Source organism: Myodes glareolus, chromosome 21, assembly GCF_982192425.1.
Source record: "Myodes glareolus chromosome 21, mMyoGla1.1, whole genome shotgun sequence".
NCBI lineage: Eukaryota > Metazoa > Chordata > Mammalia > Rodentia > Cricetidae > Myodes > Myodes glareolus.
In genome coordinates this window covers 17,605,468-17,621,856 of record NC_142046.1, presented here as the reverse complement: position 1 = coordinate 17,621,856, position 16,389 = coordinate 17,605,468, and the positions used below count along the sequence as shown (strand labels likewise).

The window sequence follows — 16,389 nt, the reverse complement described above, 5'->3', positions numbered from 1 at the left end:
ATGGATTCACCTGATCACAACAAGGGACTCTGTTTCAGGGTGAACAAGGCCTCCCAGGATCCCCAGGCCCTGATGGTCCCCCTGGCCCTTTGGTGAGTAGCATGAAATGCCAGTGTGTTCTGTATGGGCCGGGCACTGGAAACCCTTGGGACAAGGACACTGACTCTTCTCCCTTCTCCTACAGGGTCCTCCAGGACTCCCTGGACTCAAAGGAGACTCTGGTCCCAAAGGCGAAAAGGTGAGCTAAGACTTAGGGGACTCCAATATTGTCAGAACAACACCATCAACTCATCCATAGGAGTTACCGACCTACCACCAAGTACCTGCTGTGACTGTCGCAGGACCTGGAGGTGGATTGACAGAGAAGTACACCCAGGGCTTTGAGACTCATGTCTATATCAAGGTGTCCTAGAAGTCCCAGAATTGACAAGAACCTTCTAGAAGCCCCGAGCATCATTAACTGATGATGGCTTTTCTCCTCCTCACGTTGATTTATTTGTGAATAAATGGGCTCATAAGACAAGCAGCTGTCCATAGAGAAGACAGCAAGGAACACCCTTTTCTACTTTGAGATCCTTCACTAGCATAATGGAAGCTGGAAGTCCTTCCAGAACATTCTAGAGTGGAACCAAAAGATGTATAGGGCAGATATGGTGGATGTTTCTCTTGAAAGCTGTTTCAGTGACTATAATATCCTTAGTACTGGGCGGTTTCCATGCAGAGTCAGCCTCAGACCTTGTAGGAAGAGGGTACATGTTTAAAGTAAGCAAACTATCCCTCAGGGAAATCCAGTGGCCTCTGGGTCTGGGTACCCCTGTATGCTTTCTTTGGTCGTTATTGGGGTCCAGTGGTAGTACTGTGCAGTTGAGCCCAGGGCCTCACACGTGCTAGCCCAGGGCCTTACTGTTCAGCTACACCCTGGCTCTCCCTGTGTGTTTCTTCAGGTACGTTCCTTACCAGGAAGGGTCCACGAGGCCTCTCTTGTCGCCTGGCCTCTGCTTGTTTTCAGTCCTCGGCGTGTTGACTATGACACATTTCCCTGTGTTATGGCCCTGTGCCAGGTCACCTGACCTGCTGTGCGGTGGACTCAGAGCACCGGTAGCACAGATCTGTCATACCTTTGTTTTCTCACAGGGCCATCCAGGTCTGATTGGACTCATCGGACCTCCGGGTGAGCAGGGTGAAAAGGGTGACCGAGGACTCCCAGGCCCCCAGGGCTCTTCTGGTCCTAAAGGAGAACAGGTACATAACATAACTAACATCTCCAGAGCAGTTTCTAGCTTCCCTCAGAGCCTGGGAGGATGCCCTCATTGTCGTGGAGTCTCGAATCTTGCTTTGCAGATGGGATCAGTGGGGACTTGGACTTAGCTAGGGTCCCCAAGGCACAAGTTAGAACTTACCCCAAACCCAAGTCCTGGGCGGAGCAGAAGCTCATTGGCGTGATGACCCTCAGAATCAGAGGGTCTGAGCAGTCAAATCCTTCCCCCTCTTCACTAACTCGCTAGGCAGAAGGTTATGGTGGACTGTCAGCTGTGTTCACTTGTGGAGAGAGGCAGAGCATTGGCCGCTAACATCCCTGCCTCCCCCTTGTCACAGATGCCCACTTCTGACCCCAGACTTCCCCTGGATCCACTGTAGTGGGTTAGTTTGCAGTGTCAGGAGGAAACCCTGGCTACATGTTGGTTTGTCTGTAGAAGGTGAAGTGGAGGAGACGCCCAAGCTGAAAGAGGGTTAGTTTATGTACAGCACAGAAGAAAAGGCACACATGTTCACATGGGAGCCCCCATTCATGTAGTGGGACTCCCCACTTTGTACCCACTCACATCTGGGGATCTTTGCTTACCCACTCCTTGGCCTGTCCCTGAAGACAGCAGAATGTGGGGGTGACAGGAGCCTCTGGAGGCTGAGCGAACGGTAGACATCCCTCTTTAGGTCGTATTGGAAGTGAATGGCATCAAAGGAGGAGACTCCATGGAGCCCTGCCTCAGCCACTGTGGGTGGTTTTCTGACTGCCAAGTGTCGCCAGGCTTCCGTGGCACTCAGACTATGTGGCTCTGTACATGAAGGTTCATTCGCTTCTCCACACACAGTGTAGTCTTGGCCATGTTACAGGTAGAAGGTGTCTCCAGCATGCAGGCTTGAGAAACATGGGACACACTAGAGACTTCGAGGCCAGGTCCTGTGAGCTAACAGTGGAGGGAGACACTTTCTTCTCTGTGAGACTGGGCTGTCAACTGTGGCTGATCAGGCTAGACCCCTGGACACTCTGCTTTCCCCTGTCTACTGTGGTGGGACCTAACACCATGAGCCGAGATGTGGCCACGCTGGGCAGGAGGCTGGGTCAGGCTTTTCTGAGTGCCAGTGGTGTATGGTGGGGGTGGTGTCTTAATTTATAGTTCCTTCTGGCCTGGGGAGAGGGCTGGGCCTGGGGACCTCAGCCTGTGGCTGGTGTTCGGGTGACTCCGTCTAATCCAGCGAGGAGGCACGAAGGCCCTCACCGTGGAGTAAGCTCTAGAGTGACTGACATTGACTTCATTATCCCTGCAAAAGGAGCTATGAGGAAGCCTGGACTCATGGCAGGGTCACATGCGTCACCTTCCTCAATCCCACCCCATCTAAAAGCTGCACTTTCTGTTCCCTTCCAGGGCATCACTGGTCCCTCAGGCCCACTTGGGCCTCCTGGGCCCCCTGGCCTGCCGGTATGTATCTAGGACGGGTGCAGGGGACGTAGGACCCAGTGGATACAAGGAGGCGAGGGAGATGGATGAGCTGGGCTAGAGAACCACAAGGAAGTCAGGAGAGATGGTTGAACCAGAATTTATTTGTATATAATGCAGCACTGGGGTTGCAAGGCACAGGAGCAGGAGAGGGGTTGCTGGTCCCCTGGGTGCATTGCCAAAGGGGAAGGGAGGGGCAAACTTTAATGCCTGAGCCCCATCCCAAAGAATGCAGATCCTTCTGTAAGCATCTGGGAAGAGGGAGGGAAATGTCTTGGCTCTCCTCTTCCTAATGCGCACGAGTCAGGCCAGCCCAGTCCAGGCTTGAGAATAAGGGACCTGTCCTCTCAGCACACTGGCCTAGGCCTCCCTTGTGTTTCCCACACGCCATTCCCACATCCCTGAGCTCTGCCCTCTCTGACCCGTCTGTGTTAACTGGACCTTGGGTTCACATGGCCATGGATGTCCAGCAGCTGACTCCTTCCAGGTCCCCTCAGGAGCCCAGACACTCCCTGACTCTTAATGCCGAAATGTCATTCCCAAGCTGAGCATTGTGGGCAGGGTGGCTTCTCATCAGACACCCTCTGCCTCCTGGGGGGCTGAGTGGCAGCCACCACCAGCTCTCCTTCTGCCCACCAGCCAGGCAAGTGCAGAGAGGACAGGCAAGTGCAGGGTCAGGGACAGGCTGAGCAAAACTAGGCCTGTGGGCCCCTCTGTTTACTGACATTCTGACCTCTGCTCTCTGCAGGGCCCTCCAGGTCCCAAAGGTGCTAAAGGCTCTTCGGTAAGTGACTCTGCCTTGGTGGTGAGAGAGGAGTTCTCTGGGAAGTGGGACACTCGGATGCCCACCCCGGCCCATAGAGATCCTCTCCACCCCTCCCCTCTTCTTCATTATACTGTGTACTGTTGGTATTCCTTGTTTTCTCTAGATTTCCCTTGGTGAAAAAAAATATGACTCTATTGCTCTATTGCTGGCTGCTTTTAAGTATTATTTTAATTGTAGCTGTTCCCGGGATGCTGTGGGAGGAAATCAAGTGAGACGAGCTAGCCCTGCCAGATCCTGCAACCTTTCTGCACTCTGGCTAACAGAACAAACACGTGTATTTATCAGGCCCGGTGTGGCTTTCCACTTTGTGCCTATGGCATTGTCCTGACTGAACTGGGGTGGTTAGCGGTTCTGAGTCTTTATTGTTACTCTGTGTTTGGAGCCCTCCAGCCTCTCTATATAGTCATGAAGCCTAGCAGGCTAGGATGTGTGTCAGTCCCCCACCGTGTTATAGAACACCATGCTTTATTCCTTCCGTGCGGCCATGTTTCGTTCCCATCATCCATCTTCCATCCTTCCCGTGTCCCGGTCCCCTCCCCTAACCTCAGCGATCACTATTCTATCATCTACTTTCTATTAATTGTTAATGTTCTAACTATTCTACACTGAACTTCTTTCTGGTAATGCTGATTTCAGAGTGCCTCTAGTTGTCACCTCCCCCCCATGTCCCCCCACACAACACAAGATGGCCTTTATGACTGAGCGCTACTCCTGTGTGTATACAATACATTCCTTTTCACTGGCTGGAGCACCTAGGCTGATCCCACGTCTTAGTTATTGTGTTCAGTGCAGTGACACACAGATACAGTGACTTGGTGTCCTTGTTCTACTCAGAAGTAGGACAGCGAGATGGTGTAGCATGTCCACCTTGTTTGTTTGCACCATGGCAAACTCTTCTGCGTCCCCCACCATGGTGGAACTTTCTGTGTCCCCACCAGCAGTACCCCGTCCTCTCTAGCATGTCTTTTTGTCTCTCTGGTAATGACCCTGCTGGCTGAGGTGGGATGGAGTCCTAATGAGGGTTGGGTTTACATTTCCCACAATGGCCCATGCAGCTGGCATGCTTCCGTAAACCCGTTTGTTGGCATTTTCTTTTCTTTTTTATACCTGTCTCCTGTCTTTCTGAATGAGCCCAGTCCAGCTCAAGCCAACACATCTAGGCTGCTTGCTCCCTGCTGTGGAGGGTGCCAGCCTCAGGAAGAGAAGTCTTGCCTGCCTTGTCACTTTTTCCTGACCTTTCTGGAGCTGGTGGGTCTGTCAGATCACAGAAGGCCCTGTGACCAAGTACTGGTTTGTCACTTTCTCAACAGGGTCCCACTGGCCCGAAGGGCGAGGCAGGCCACCCAGGACTCCCTGGCCCACCCGTGAGTAGTCTGTGAAATGTGGAGGGAGACTGAGGGAGCGTCTGTTGTGGGGCTTGCTGTCTGAGATGCAGTGAAACTCAGATTTCTGGTCCCTGGGGATGCAGAGGGGGCTGTTAGTGTCACAGGCCTGTCCATGGAGCTCATCCCTGGGTAGGATTATTGGCCAGAGAGAGGGAATGTGCATGTATGTTTGTGACTATGTAAGTGTGCCATGTGACTGTACATGCTTATATGTACTTAGTTATGTGTATATATTCATATTTATAAGTAATAACTTATGCCTGTATGCATGTTTGTAAGTATGGACTTGTGCATTTGTGTGTACCCTATTCATATATGTGTAAATATGCATGTAAGTATAAATGCATGCATGTTTCTCTATGCTATATGCATGTGTGAACATTCATGCATAATATGTTAAGGTGTGTAAATGTATATATAGATATACTTCTCTTTGTATATGTATACATGTATTTATATGTATTATGGGTGCTTATATGTATGTGCATACAGGAACATGCATGTGTATGCAAGTGTGTGTGGTTTTGTCTGTGTATTGTATATGTACATATATGTGTGTGAACATGAATTTGTAAATGTGAATGTATGAGTCTATTTGTATATGTGTGAATATGGTATATGTGTGAATATGTGTGTACATACACAAGGTATGTTTGTGAACACAATATATGTAGCTGTACATATGTATTTTGTGCATGTGTATATGAACATGAAATGTGTATTGTATATTTCTACGTATATATTATATATGTGCTTGTATGTGCATGCACATGTGTATATGTAATTATGTATATTGTACATTTTTGTTTGTCAGAGTTAGGGTTTCTATTTGTAAGTGTGTGTGAATATGCATGTGTGTTTCTTTATGTATGTATTGTGCATGTATGTGTATATATATGAATATACATGTACGAACATGTATACGTATAGTTATGTATATATGTGAACATGAATGTATGTGTTTCTAAATGCATATTATGCATGTGAATATGTATGAACAAGAATGTATAAACATTCAGGCATATTTCTATATGAGTATGATGCATGTGTGTTGTTGTATGACAGAACAACATACAAAGCTGAGGCCTTGAGCCACTAAATTCTGGAGAAGAGGCAGGGCCTTGGGCTCAGGGGAGAAAGGCACTTAGCCTGGACAAGTGGATGGGCATGGAGTATTCAGGATATAGGAAGGAGTGGGCAAACAGTGTGACCTGGCAGCTGTCCTTCCAACCCAGGGCCATCCTTGTCCACTCCCATCCATGACTGCTTTCTTCTGCACCCCAGGGCCCTCCAGGGGAGGTCATCCAGCCCCTGCCAATGCAGGCATCCCGGACTCGGCGGAACATCGATGCTAGCCAGCTCCTGGACGACGGGGCTGGGGAGAGCTATATGGACTACGCAGATGGCATGGAGGAGATCTTTGGCTCCCTGAACTCCCTGAAGCAGGAGATTGAGCAGATGAAGCGGCCACTGGGCACACAGCAGAACCCCGCCCGTACCTGCAAGGACCTACAGCTCTGCCATCCTGATTTCCCAGACGGTGAGGAAGGCCCTAGTGGGAGTCTAGGCTAGTCAGAGCCACTCCTCACTCACTCCCCGTCCATGGGGTGGAAGCATAGGCTGGACCCTTTCTTAATCTGCGGAAACATCAGAGAGGGAGGTGACACAGTCAGGGGAGGCCAGACGGGCTGAGCACCGAGGCTTCAAGGCTGCTTTACTCTGAGCCTCGTTGCTCCTGATCTGTAAAATGGGCACAGAAACATGCTGTGTGGTAAATGGACAGTGTATAAAATGCCTTTGGCCTGGCACTTAGCTGAGCCTGAAGGCAGCTTGATGTCAGGATGTGCGATGCTTGGGAAGGCGAGTTTTAGACACTGGCAGAACCATGGGGCTTCATCCTCACCCTTTTCAAACCAAGGGCCTGTTGAGCAGCCAACCAAATCCTGCTTGTCTTCCCCCAGTAAGTAGGGACGTACCTCCTGCCAGACGTGAGGGGTGTCTTATTCCAGTAAATTCTGACTCCGCACTTGCGAATTTCCAGGTTTGTTTCAGGACATTCTTTGCCTTTCTGTCGCCCACCCATCAAGGTCAGCAGACACGTACACGGTGTGCTGCATGCCTCGGCTCTGTTCTTGTGAGCAGGGCTGTCTGCTACGCTTTATGTTCCCCACAGGAGAAGGGAAGCGCTAGGAGATGAGGAAGGAAGGCTGTATCGGTGACTTTATGGCCCTGGCTGGGCGTTTAACAGCCAGACTGAAATGTTGCGGTGGCTTCTGCCACTGTCTGGAGAGCCGTTCTCATGAATCTGCCTCCCTGTCTCTGAAATCAGGTGAATACTGGGTCGACCCCAACCAGGGGTGCTCTAGGGACTCCTTCAAAGTCTACTGCAATTTCACAGCCGGAGGGTCCACGTGTGTCTTCCCTGACAAGAAGTCCGAGGGGGTGAGTACTCATGTCAACCGCTTGCTTCCACTCTGGCCAGGGCTTCAGTATTTCCTGTGCATATGCAGCTTTAGGGCTAAAAGTCAGAGGCCAGTCAGTTTTGGAACCAAGAGCATTCTTCTGGAAGTCACTCTTAAGTGGTCCTGAGATGAGATATTTCAGGTACGTGCTGGCAGGTGCAGCCTAGGTCTCAGCAAGTGGGAGAAAGCCTGCCCTGAGTGTGCCCCTCCAGCCTCCCTGGGGCTCTCAGAAGCACCTCAACCCAGACCAACCTAAAACTTTGGGGACAAGTGTGATGACGAGCCCACGACATCTAGAGGAGGCTGTGCCTAAACTGGGAGTGCCAGCTTATTTCTGTGGATTTGTCCCTGCCCTCTCAGGTGCCAGGCAGGGGTAAGAGTGAAGAATCTGTGGGCAGATAGCCAGGATCTGACTCAGGAGATTACTTAGTCACCCTGTGGCCTTTCAGGAGCCCAGTCCTGTAGGTAGGCATTTGTGTGCGCATGATGGGTGTGTAAATTATGTGGTAGGAATCTGTGACAAAGGCCATTCTGGCCTAGAACAGGCAAAAATAGGATGAGCCTTTTCCATATCTGAGGAGATGACCATGACCCCAACTTCAGGGTCCTTCCATCTGGCCTGGGATGGCCCGTGTCATTTTCCGGATGCCACAGCAGGTTTGTGCGTATTCCACACCACAGCCTCCTGGGACCCTGCCACCTGGGGAGTGAGTTCCTGCTGGAGGGAGCCTAAGGGCTCCCTGGGGCTGCCATCCCTTCCCTAAATCACACCATACAAGTGGCAAGTACCAGCATGCCCGTGGGTCACACTCGGCCGGTGGCAGCAGGAGCAGAGCAGGGGTGAGAGATTCATAGGTTTGACATCCATCCATCCCTCCTGCATCCTGGATTCCTGGACTCCCAGAGACAAGCCAGGGCTTAGCAGAGGTCTGAGACCTGAGCACCTACTCTATGGGTCTTGGATTCCTCCATCTGGCCGGAGCTGGGGATGGAATTAAACTAAGAGACCTTTCTCCCCCGCCTTGGCGCTCAGCCCTCTCCAGCCAGCCGCTAGTAGCCAAGCTGTTGCTGGGGCTGAGTCACATGGAGTCTTTACAGACCCTGCGCTTTGGCTCTTTGCTTCTTTCACATGCATGAACTACAGGCTGGGCCAGGGCTGCCCTGTCCAGGATGAAAAGACCCTCTCCTAATGGCGCTGGGACGTGGGGCTCCGGGGCCTGGAGCAGCTTTGAGCAGAAGTCTGAGTTAAGCCTGTGCTCTCTGTCCCCAACTTGGGAGGAACTGCTCCCCTACAATTTGAGTGTGGCTTTGATTGATAGATCTGAAAAACCACAGGGAAAAGTGGAGTATTCTGGGGTCTCAGGCAGACAGGACACCTCATTTTCCCAGCAGTCTGTTCTGTCCTGACACCCACACAGCTCAAGGGGGGCATTCAATAGTGTCTCATATCTCTTCCTCTCCCCACTTAACATCTGGACCTGGGTCCCAAACATGGTCTCAAAAGGAGCAGCTCAGCCCATTCTGGGCCCAGGCTATCTGGAGGACTCTCTTTTTCCTCTCCTACAGTGAGTCAGTCCAGAGATGCCACCTCCCACCCTCACATACAGAGGCTCAGCTGCCCACTAGACCCGAAGTGAGATTCCGCTAGGAAGGCCAGAAGTAAGCCCATGATGAAGGATAGCCCTGAAAGTACAAGAGACATTGGGGCAGCCTTTGCTCCCTTGTCACAGCATATTACCTAACAGCTCCAAGGACCCCAAAGACCACAGTCCCCAGTGAAGACCTTCACACACACACACACACACACACACACACACACCCCTCATGTATGACTTTTTTTTCTGGGGAGACAACAACGAACATCTTTTCACCTCAGATAGAACACCAACAACAGAGAAAAGAACAAAAAATGATTTTACCCAGGTCTAGCTGAGCGAAGCTATGACTTTCTTGGGGTCACTTCCAGGGGCTTGGGTGACTCAGAGGCAGCCGTCTCACTGAAAAGACCTCTGCCCCAGGCCTACAGCTTCCCAAAGCTGCTGCATTGGAGTTCCGTGACTGGCAGGCAGTGTGGATGGTCAGAGAACCTCTTCTTCCCATGGTTTTTATAGTCTTTGAAGGGGCCTTGTGTGTCCTGTAAGCCGGAGCAGGTTTCTGAGACTTGTGAGTTGTGTTTACTTTCTGAGCCTTAGTAAGCTTAGCTATAGGAAAAGGTGTTTCCATCTGGAGGATATCATTATACAACCAACATTTCACCCCCTCTTCTGGCTCTAACAGTGTTTCCACACCTTCTTCTGTGATGTTTCCCATGCCCTAGAGAGTGTGATAAAGATGTGTGGTGATTTCCCTCCATCGGCGGCCACTGTGTGGTGACAGCAGCCCCATAGTCTCCGTGACTAGTTACGCGCCTCTGCAAGTCACCTTCTACTGCAAAAGAATAAGCTTCCTTCCATGACCAGCTGAGACAGCAGCAGTACTGTTAGAAGGCAACTTGATAGGAACGTCACAAACATTAACAAAGCAGTGTAGTGGCCTCCCCGCTAGAGCCTGTCATCTCCCCAGCCATGGGCTTTCCCCCTGCCGTCCAGTTCTGGATGTGAATTCCCTTCTGGGAAGTGGGCCTTAAACCTTTTGAAAATCAGCTGGTTACTCCATAAAAGTTGTATCACTATGGCAGCAATGTGTACATCTTGTCTGGCTTGTTGGTAGTATAGCCTACAGGATGCATAACTAAGCAGGACTGTTGGGGACAATTCGCCATCCCCCAAGCAGTCTACTTAGTACCTCCTAGCACTAAGGAAATCAACCAGAGGGGAGGGAGCTTCGGGCTCAGTCTCAGTTTGGTTTTCCCATGGCCTGCAGCCAGCCAACATGGAGGGAGCTTCCCATATGGCTATGTACTCAACTCACGCCACACTCGTGTACCTTATGCACACACACATATCATGCAAACACACATATGCATATATACATATATACATATATTGTACATACATACATACACACACACACACACACACACACACCCAGTGGCACTGCCCATGTTACTGCAGTAGCAAGTGGCAGCTGAAGAGCCCGATCCTCTGTGTCTCAAGATTGAGAATGGGATGTGATGTGCACACATTGCATGCTGGCTGCAACTTTCCCTGTCACCGACACGAGACTCCTGCATTTGCCGTCTGCTGCCCCACGGGTACCTTTCATGTCCCTTGACGCCCTGGTGCACATCGGCTGCTAGTCTGTGGTCTGCAGCCCTAGCATGACTGTGTTGACATGTACTTGGACACTGCAGGGCTCCAGAGATGTTGTCACCCCCAATATCACTGTGGTAAGGCCTCAGCTCTTAAGGGAAACGTAGGCACCTTGGCTGGACACAGGGGCTGGGAAATCTGGGAAGATCTGTCTGTGGAGGCAGGAGTAACCCTTTTATTTTCTGTTTCTCTCCCTCCCCACCATCCCTGCCTGATGTGTAGGCCAGAATCACTTCTTGGCCCAAAGAAAACCCAGGTTCCTGGTTCAGTGAATTCAAGCGTGGGAAACTGGTAAGGTGACCCCATGTCCTTTGCAGCTGTCACTTTAAACCCGCCATCTCCTATCTTGCAGAGTAAAATGGCCCGCTGGCCCAAAGAGCAGCCTTCCACCTGGTATAGTCAGTACAAACGGGGTTCCCTGGTAAGTGGCCACCTCACGCTGCCTGCTTGCGGCTCGGCCTGGCTCTGGGTGCTGCCTGGGACTGATTGCAGCTGGGGCCACACCTGCTAATGCCCTTTAGGCCAACCTGCTCCACACGCCTGACAGCAAGGTCCGATGGGTGTGATGTTCCTTCCTCTTGCCTCCTCCTCTTTCACCCAGAGTTGCTTCTATCCTGGAAGTAGGCGGGTACTTCCCACTGATATTCAGGGCACCCACAGCTGGAGGTAGGAGCTCCAGTACAGTCACATGCCACTGACAGATGGCACAACCCGGCTGACATGCATAAGTCTGTGGGTCCAGCAGATGAGGTGGTTCCTGAGGGTCCGAACAGGCTGCCGCCATTCACACCCTCTTCCTGGGCTGTGCAGGGCCCATGGGCTCTGGCTGTTGGCCTTGAAGTCTCCACTTGTCCTTCACATATTAGTCTGTGTTTAACTCATGGGAGGTGTACCTCAGACCCCGATCACCTTGGAGGTGAAAAGATCTTTTATTATTATTATTATCATTTATTAAAATTTTCCACCTCCTCCCATTTCCCTCCCTCCACACCCCTCCTCCTCCCTCTCCAGTCCAAAGAGCAGTCAGGGTTCCCTGCCCTGTGGGAAGTCCAAGGTCCTCCCCACTCCATCCAGGTCTAGGAAGGCGACTAGGCTCGCACAAAGCCAGTACATGCAGTAGAATCAAAACTGAGAAGCCAAGGACAATGGCACTGGGTGAAAAGCTCTTGAAACATCAACCAGAAGGCTCATGTGGCCAGCATGGGGGCCAGGAACTTGCTTCTATTCATTCCCACTCAAAATAGGACATCTTCTCCTTAGCTCTCTGAACCTTTCCTAAAGTCCCATCGAAGCTCTGTGACACCCTGCCGGATTTCAGGTTCTGGGTCCCGAGTAGAGCCCACACACCTTCTTTGAACTCTCCTCTTCCATCTAGTGGGCCTCACCCTATGGGTCCTTGCTCACACAAACCCCTTTTGGATCCACTGCCTCTCAATGCTGCACCAGCCTCCACCTTTAGCGAGCACAGACCCGTGTATTTCCAAGCTTTCGGTGGCTTCCGGGATCATCCTCTCGGTCATCCCTTTGCCTGGAGGCATGTCTGGCTGTCTGTCAGGGTCCTGAGGTGCTTGGCCTGTGCACAGAGACTGCAGGCCTGTGCTCTTCTGGCTCCAGCCCCCACAGCCTTCTCTTCCCTTGCTGGGAGCTGGGCTTCCTCCTTGTTGTTTCTTCTCCTTTGCTTCTTCTGCTTCCTTCAGAGAGAACCACTGACGCACAGAAGGACCTGTTGGGAGGTAGGCCTAGTGAGCAGTGGCAGGAGACCTGAGGCAAGAAGGGGGTGAGACTGCCCAGGTCTGAGATCCATTGGGTCCTGTCTGCCTGAGCTCGGCCTGGCTTCTCCCCTTCCAAGATGACTTTCGCGTGGTGTAGTCCAGGTCCCCCAGGGGGTGCCCACCACTATCCTTGCTGAAGGAGCAAATAGCCATAAAATACCCACGTCTAGGCAGCTCCTTCTGACCTTTATTCTGAGTTTGCTGCCAGGAACAGGGGTGCAGGGACCAACCACGGCAAACTAGCCTGCCTCCAGGCTCCACTACCTCATTCCCAGCTCCCAGTAAGAACCATAGTAACTGGAGGGCAGGGAAGAAGCCAATCTCTTTCTGAGCTGCCAAAGATGGCTGCTCACACTGAGACAGCAGGAAATGCCCCAGGGCAAGACCACTTGAAGACAGGGATCGAACTGAGAATAGTACTGGTGCTTTGGGTCCTTCTGTGTCTGGTGCCAACTCTGCCTCTGCTGTGGCATGTGTCTTTTCTCAAGTCAGTCACGTGACCTCCCTGGAACACCAGATGCCCAGACCACTGGTTGGTATGCATTTTCCTCTGAGAGTCTGTTTGTGGGTTTTCTTGAGCTGCCTCCAAGGGAATGAAGTTTGCCGGTAGCTTGGGAACCCCCGTGGTGTCCTAGTGCCATGGTGGGAAGGACAGGGTCCTGGCCTGGCCCCACCACCCCATTCTTTCTTCCCATTACTACTGAAAACATGGGTTCTGAAGTTGTCGCCGTTTTCTTGATTACCGAGTCCTGTATCAGACCCAACATTGCCCCAGCATTCCTTTACTACCTCAGGTCCTTTGGAATGACCAACACAGAGCAGGGTTCGAGCAGCAGCTGACCGGAGATGGGATTACCAGAGTGAGACATGAACCTCTGCCAGCCCCCTTTCCTTGATGAACATGTCATTACAGGGCCTGCCCAGCTTAGCCCTTCTAGTCCTTGCCTGGAGAGGGGCCTCCAGTCACACCCAGGCTGGGGAAGCCAGTGGTTTATCCCACAACTAAGAATTTTACACCCCTGCTAATGCTGACACCTCAGAAAACTCCCTGCAAAAGGGATGTAGACAATGAGACTCTCCTCTCGGGATGCCCATGCCAGCCTGCACCTAGCAGAACAGAGTGGCTTGAGATACTGCTGACACTGTGGAAGCCACTTACCAAGTGGCGTTCTTGTTACCTGATGCTGTTCCTAGTTTGCTGTGGAGAGTGGAGCCTTCCAGTGAGGGGTCCTGTCTCCGGAGACCCACGTTTCTTGCTTGCTATGGACAGTGGTCAGCAGGATAGTCAGTTTGTTGCCTCAGAATCCCTACAGAAGAGGACACCCTTGTACCTCTGGGGTACTCCCCGTCACTCAAATTCCCACGCAACTCAGGTCCTACTCAGGCTGGTTCATCATCCATCCAGGCTGCACCATTCTCCAAGGTCTCTTGGCCATTCTAGCTCTTGAATCTAGCGGATTCACAAGGTGGGGCCATGTACATCCTGAACACTCAACAGGTGGCCTTCCATTTCCCACAAGAGCCCATGCCCCCTTCCTTTGCTAAGCACAGTGACAGGGACAACAGGCTAAGCGCCTGTGCTTGTGGCATATGTGTTCCAAGGACGATGACACACAGGCACCAGAACACAGGATGCACAGGAGCTGATGCACTCAGCCTCAGGGCTGCGTTCAGGAAACCGTGAGGAGCAGCGACAGAGCTGTGACCAAATGTGACAGTCGTCGCGTCTCCTGCCCATGGCTGTGTGCCCAGGAGAGAGAACTGTCAAGGCTCAGGGTCAGATAGAACACTCAAGCACTACCAGGGCAGCAAAGGGTGTGGTCACCAGAACCCCAGGAGCTGCTTCTACTCCTAGGCCTTATTCCCATACATTTGAAGAAGAAAGACCTTGCCTCTTGCTCCCAGCACCCTGACTCACTGATGGGAGACTCACTGTGGAGCCGTCTGTGTCCCGTAGACGAGAGAACAGGTTTTAACGGAACATACATTCATTCAGTACAGTCAAGCCAGGCAGACCTGGCCAGGTTGGGAGGAGGTGGTTGGCTTCTCAGACGTGGCCTGAAAGCTAGAGACAGAAAAGAGGGTCAAGTGCAGGAAAACCTGACCCAGGCAGGCTTCTGGAGGAAGCAGTGTGGGCACTGGACCTGGAGGGTGCTGAGTAAAGAAGGATAATGGGCAGACAGTCAGTCCCTGAAGAAAACAAGGTCTATTTTCACTTGACTGCTGATCCCGGAACTCCCAGAAGATTCCATGTGCTGGCTTCAGTGGCAAGGAGTCTGGAGGCTTCCAGGCAGTGGCCTCAGGGAAATGGGCTTGGGTGAAGCCCTGTGGATGTGGGCAGCTCTACGGCCATTATTCTAGCTCTACCCTGCTGATTCCCTTGCTATACCCACCCCCTAGCTCTCCTATGTGGATGCTGAAGGCAACCCTGTGGGCGTGGTACAAATGACTTTCCTGCGGCTGCTGAGTGCCTCCGCCCACCAGAACATCACCTACAACTGCTACCAGTCAGTGGCCTGGCAGGATGCCGCCACAGGCAGCTACGACAAGGCTATCCGCTTCTTGGGCTCCAACGATGAGGAGATGTCTTATGATAACAACCCCTACATCCGCGCCCTGGTGGACGGCTGTGCTGTGAGTATCACATGTGCCCGTGATGTCACCTTGTATGCCCCCCTTGAGTGCATTGTTGTACCTTCTGCGTACCATTCCCTGAACTGTATACTGGGGATGTGTTGGGGGCCAAATATGCCCCCAGCCTGGCCAATATCAGGGTGTAGCTGACTTGGACAGGTCCAGCTTGGAGTTTAGAGACCACTTCTACTTACGTAGCTCTTTTCTGGGCAGGGTGAGGACACAGACTGGGCACCTTGGTGTGCAAGGAAACGTGTCTGTATTTGTGTGTGTGCACTTATATGTATTAGTATGTGGGGATGCCTGTGGATGGCACAAGTGATTGTCACTCCTGTAAAGTGACAAGATTTTTCACTGGCTTTAGCTTGCCAAGTAAGTTGAGCTGGCTGACCAGTGAACTATAGGAATCGGTAGCCTTCCCCTGCCACATACCCAAAGCACCAAGATTGCTGGCATGGTGCCACCATACCCAGCTTTTAGTTTAAGAATTTATTTAATTTTTATTTTATGTGTGTGAATGTTTTGCTCACATGTATATCTATGTACCACAAGAATGTCTGGTGCCCATGGAGACCAGAAAAGAGCACTGAATCCCCTGGAACTGGAGCCATGAATGGTGGTGAGCCTCCATGTAGGGGCTTGGGATTGAACCTAGGTCCTCTGCAAGAATACCAAGTGTTCTCTACCACTGAGCCATCTCTCTAGTCCTCATACCCAGCTTTTAAAATGTGGGTTCTAAGGATCATATTCTGGTCTTCATGCTTACATGGCAAGCACTTTGGTGACTGAAATGTCTCCCCAGCCCAGCACTGGATTTCTGAGCGGGGAGCCAATTCTGCCGAGGAGCTCTCTAAACACCTCCAATGGCAGGCTGACCCAAAGAGAGTGTGGAAGTGTAGAGCTAAATGCAAGCTCTCCTGACCATAGCCCACATCCTGACCAAGGCAGTCTTCTTATGGAGAGGGCTATTCTATCCACAACACAAGCATCATTATGAGCTGTGGCATCCTCAGCATCCGCGGATGCCGAGGCAAGTAAGTGTAAGATGACAGAAGTCCACTGGGCTAGAGAGCGAGAAGCAGCCCCCTCCTGTTTTTACTCCTGAAAGAAAATCCTGCCTTGGAAAAGGTGGGGAAATAATGGCTCAGAACAGAATAACTCGCTGATTGAAAAAACCTGGCTCTGTGTACTGGGGGAGGTGGGGACAGACAGACCGGCAGGACAGTGGGGCTCAAGGCAGTCCAAAGGGAACAGCAAGCAAGACTGGCTGGGTGGCCGACATGCTCTCCGCCCCCAAACCCTGGAGAAGTCCGGCCATGATTTGAAAGGTCACGATCCGCTC

At 51.7% G+C, this 16,389-nt stretch overlaps 1 protein-coding gene across 2 annotated transcripts in view; it reads left to right on the top strand.

The window, feature by feature from the left end:
* The window catches only part of Col5a1 (collagen type V alpha 1 chain), a 153,006-nt gene that overhangs the window by 131,161 nt on the left and 5,456 nt on the right, over positions 1 to 16,389 (top strand). The window contains exons 56-65 of one of the 2 annotated variants that reach the window (XM_087899820.1): positions 39 to 92; positions 185 to 238; positions 1,135 to 1,242; positions 2,646 to 2,699; positions 3,466 to 3,501; positions 4,854 to 4,907; positions 6,213 to 6,468; positions 7,258 to 7,370; positions 10,994 to 11,062; positions 14,814 to 15,047. In XM_087899820.1, coding sequence (XP_087755946.1) covers positions 39 to 92; positions 185 to 238; positions 1,135 to 1,242; positions 2,646 to 2,699; positions 3,466 to 3,501; positions 4,854 to 4,907; positions 6,213 to 6,468; positions 7,258 to 7,370; positions 10,994 to 11,062; positions 14,814 to 15,047 — 1,032 coding nt within the window. Of the gene's footprint in view, positions 1 to 38; positions 93 to 184; positions 239 to 1,134; positions 1,243 to 2,645; positions 2,700 to 3,465; positions 3,502 to 4,853; positions 4,908 to 6,212; positions 6,469 to 7,257; positions 7,371 to 10,863; positions 10,933 to 10,993; positions 11,063 to 14,813; positions 15,048 to 16,389 lie in introns of both variants that reach the window. The other variant, XM_087899819.1, reaches the window with a different exon arrangement.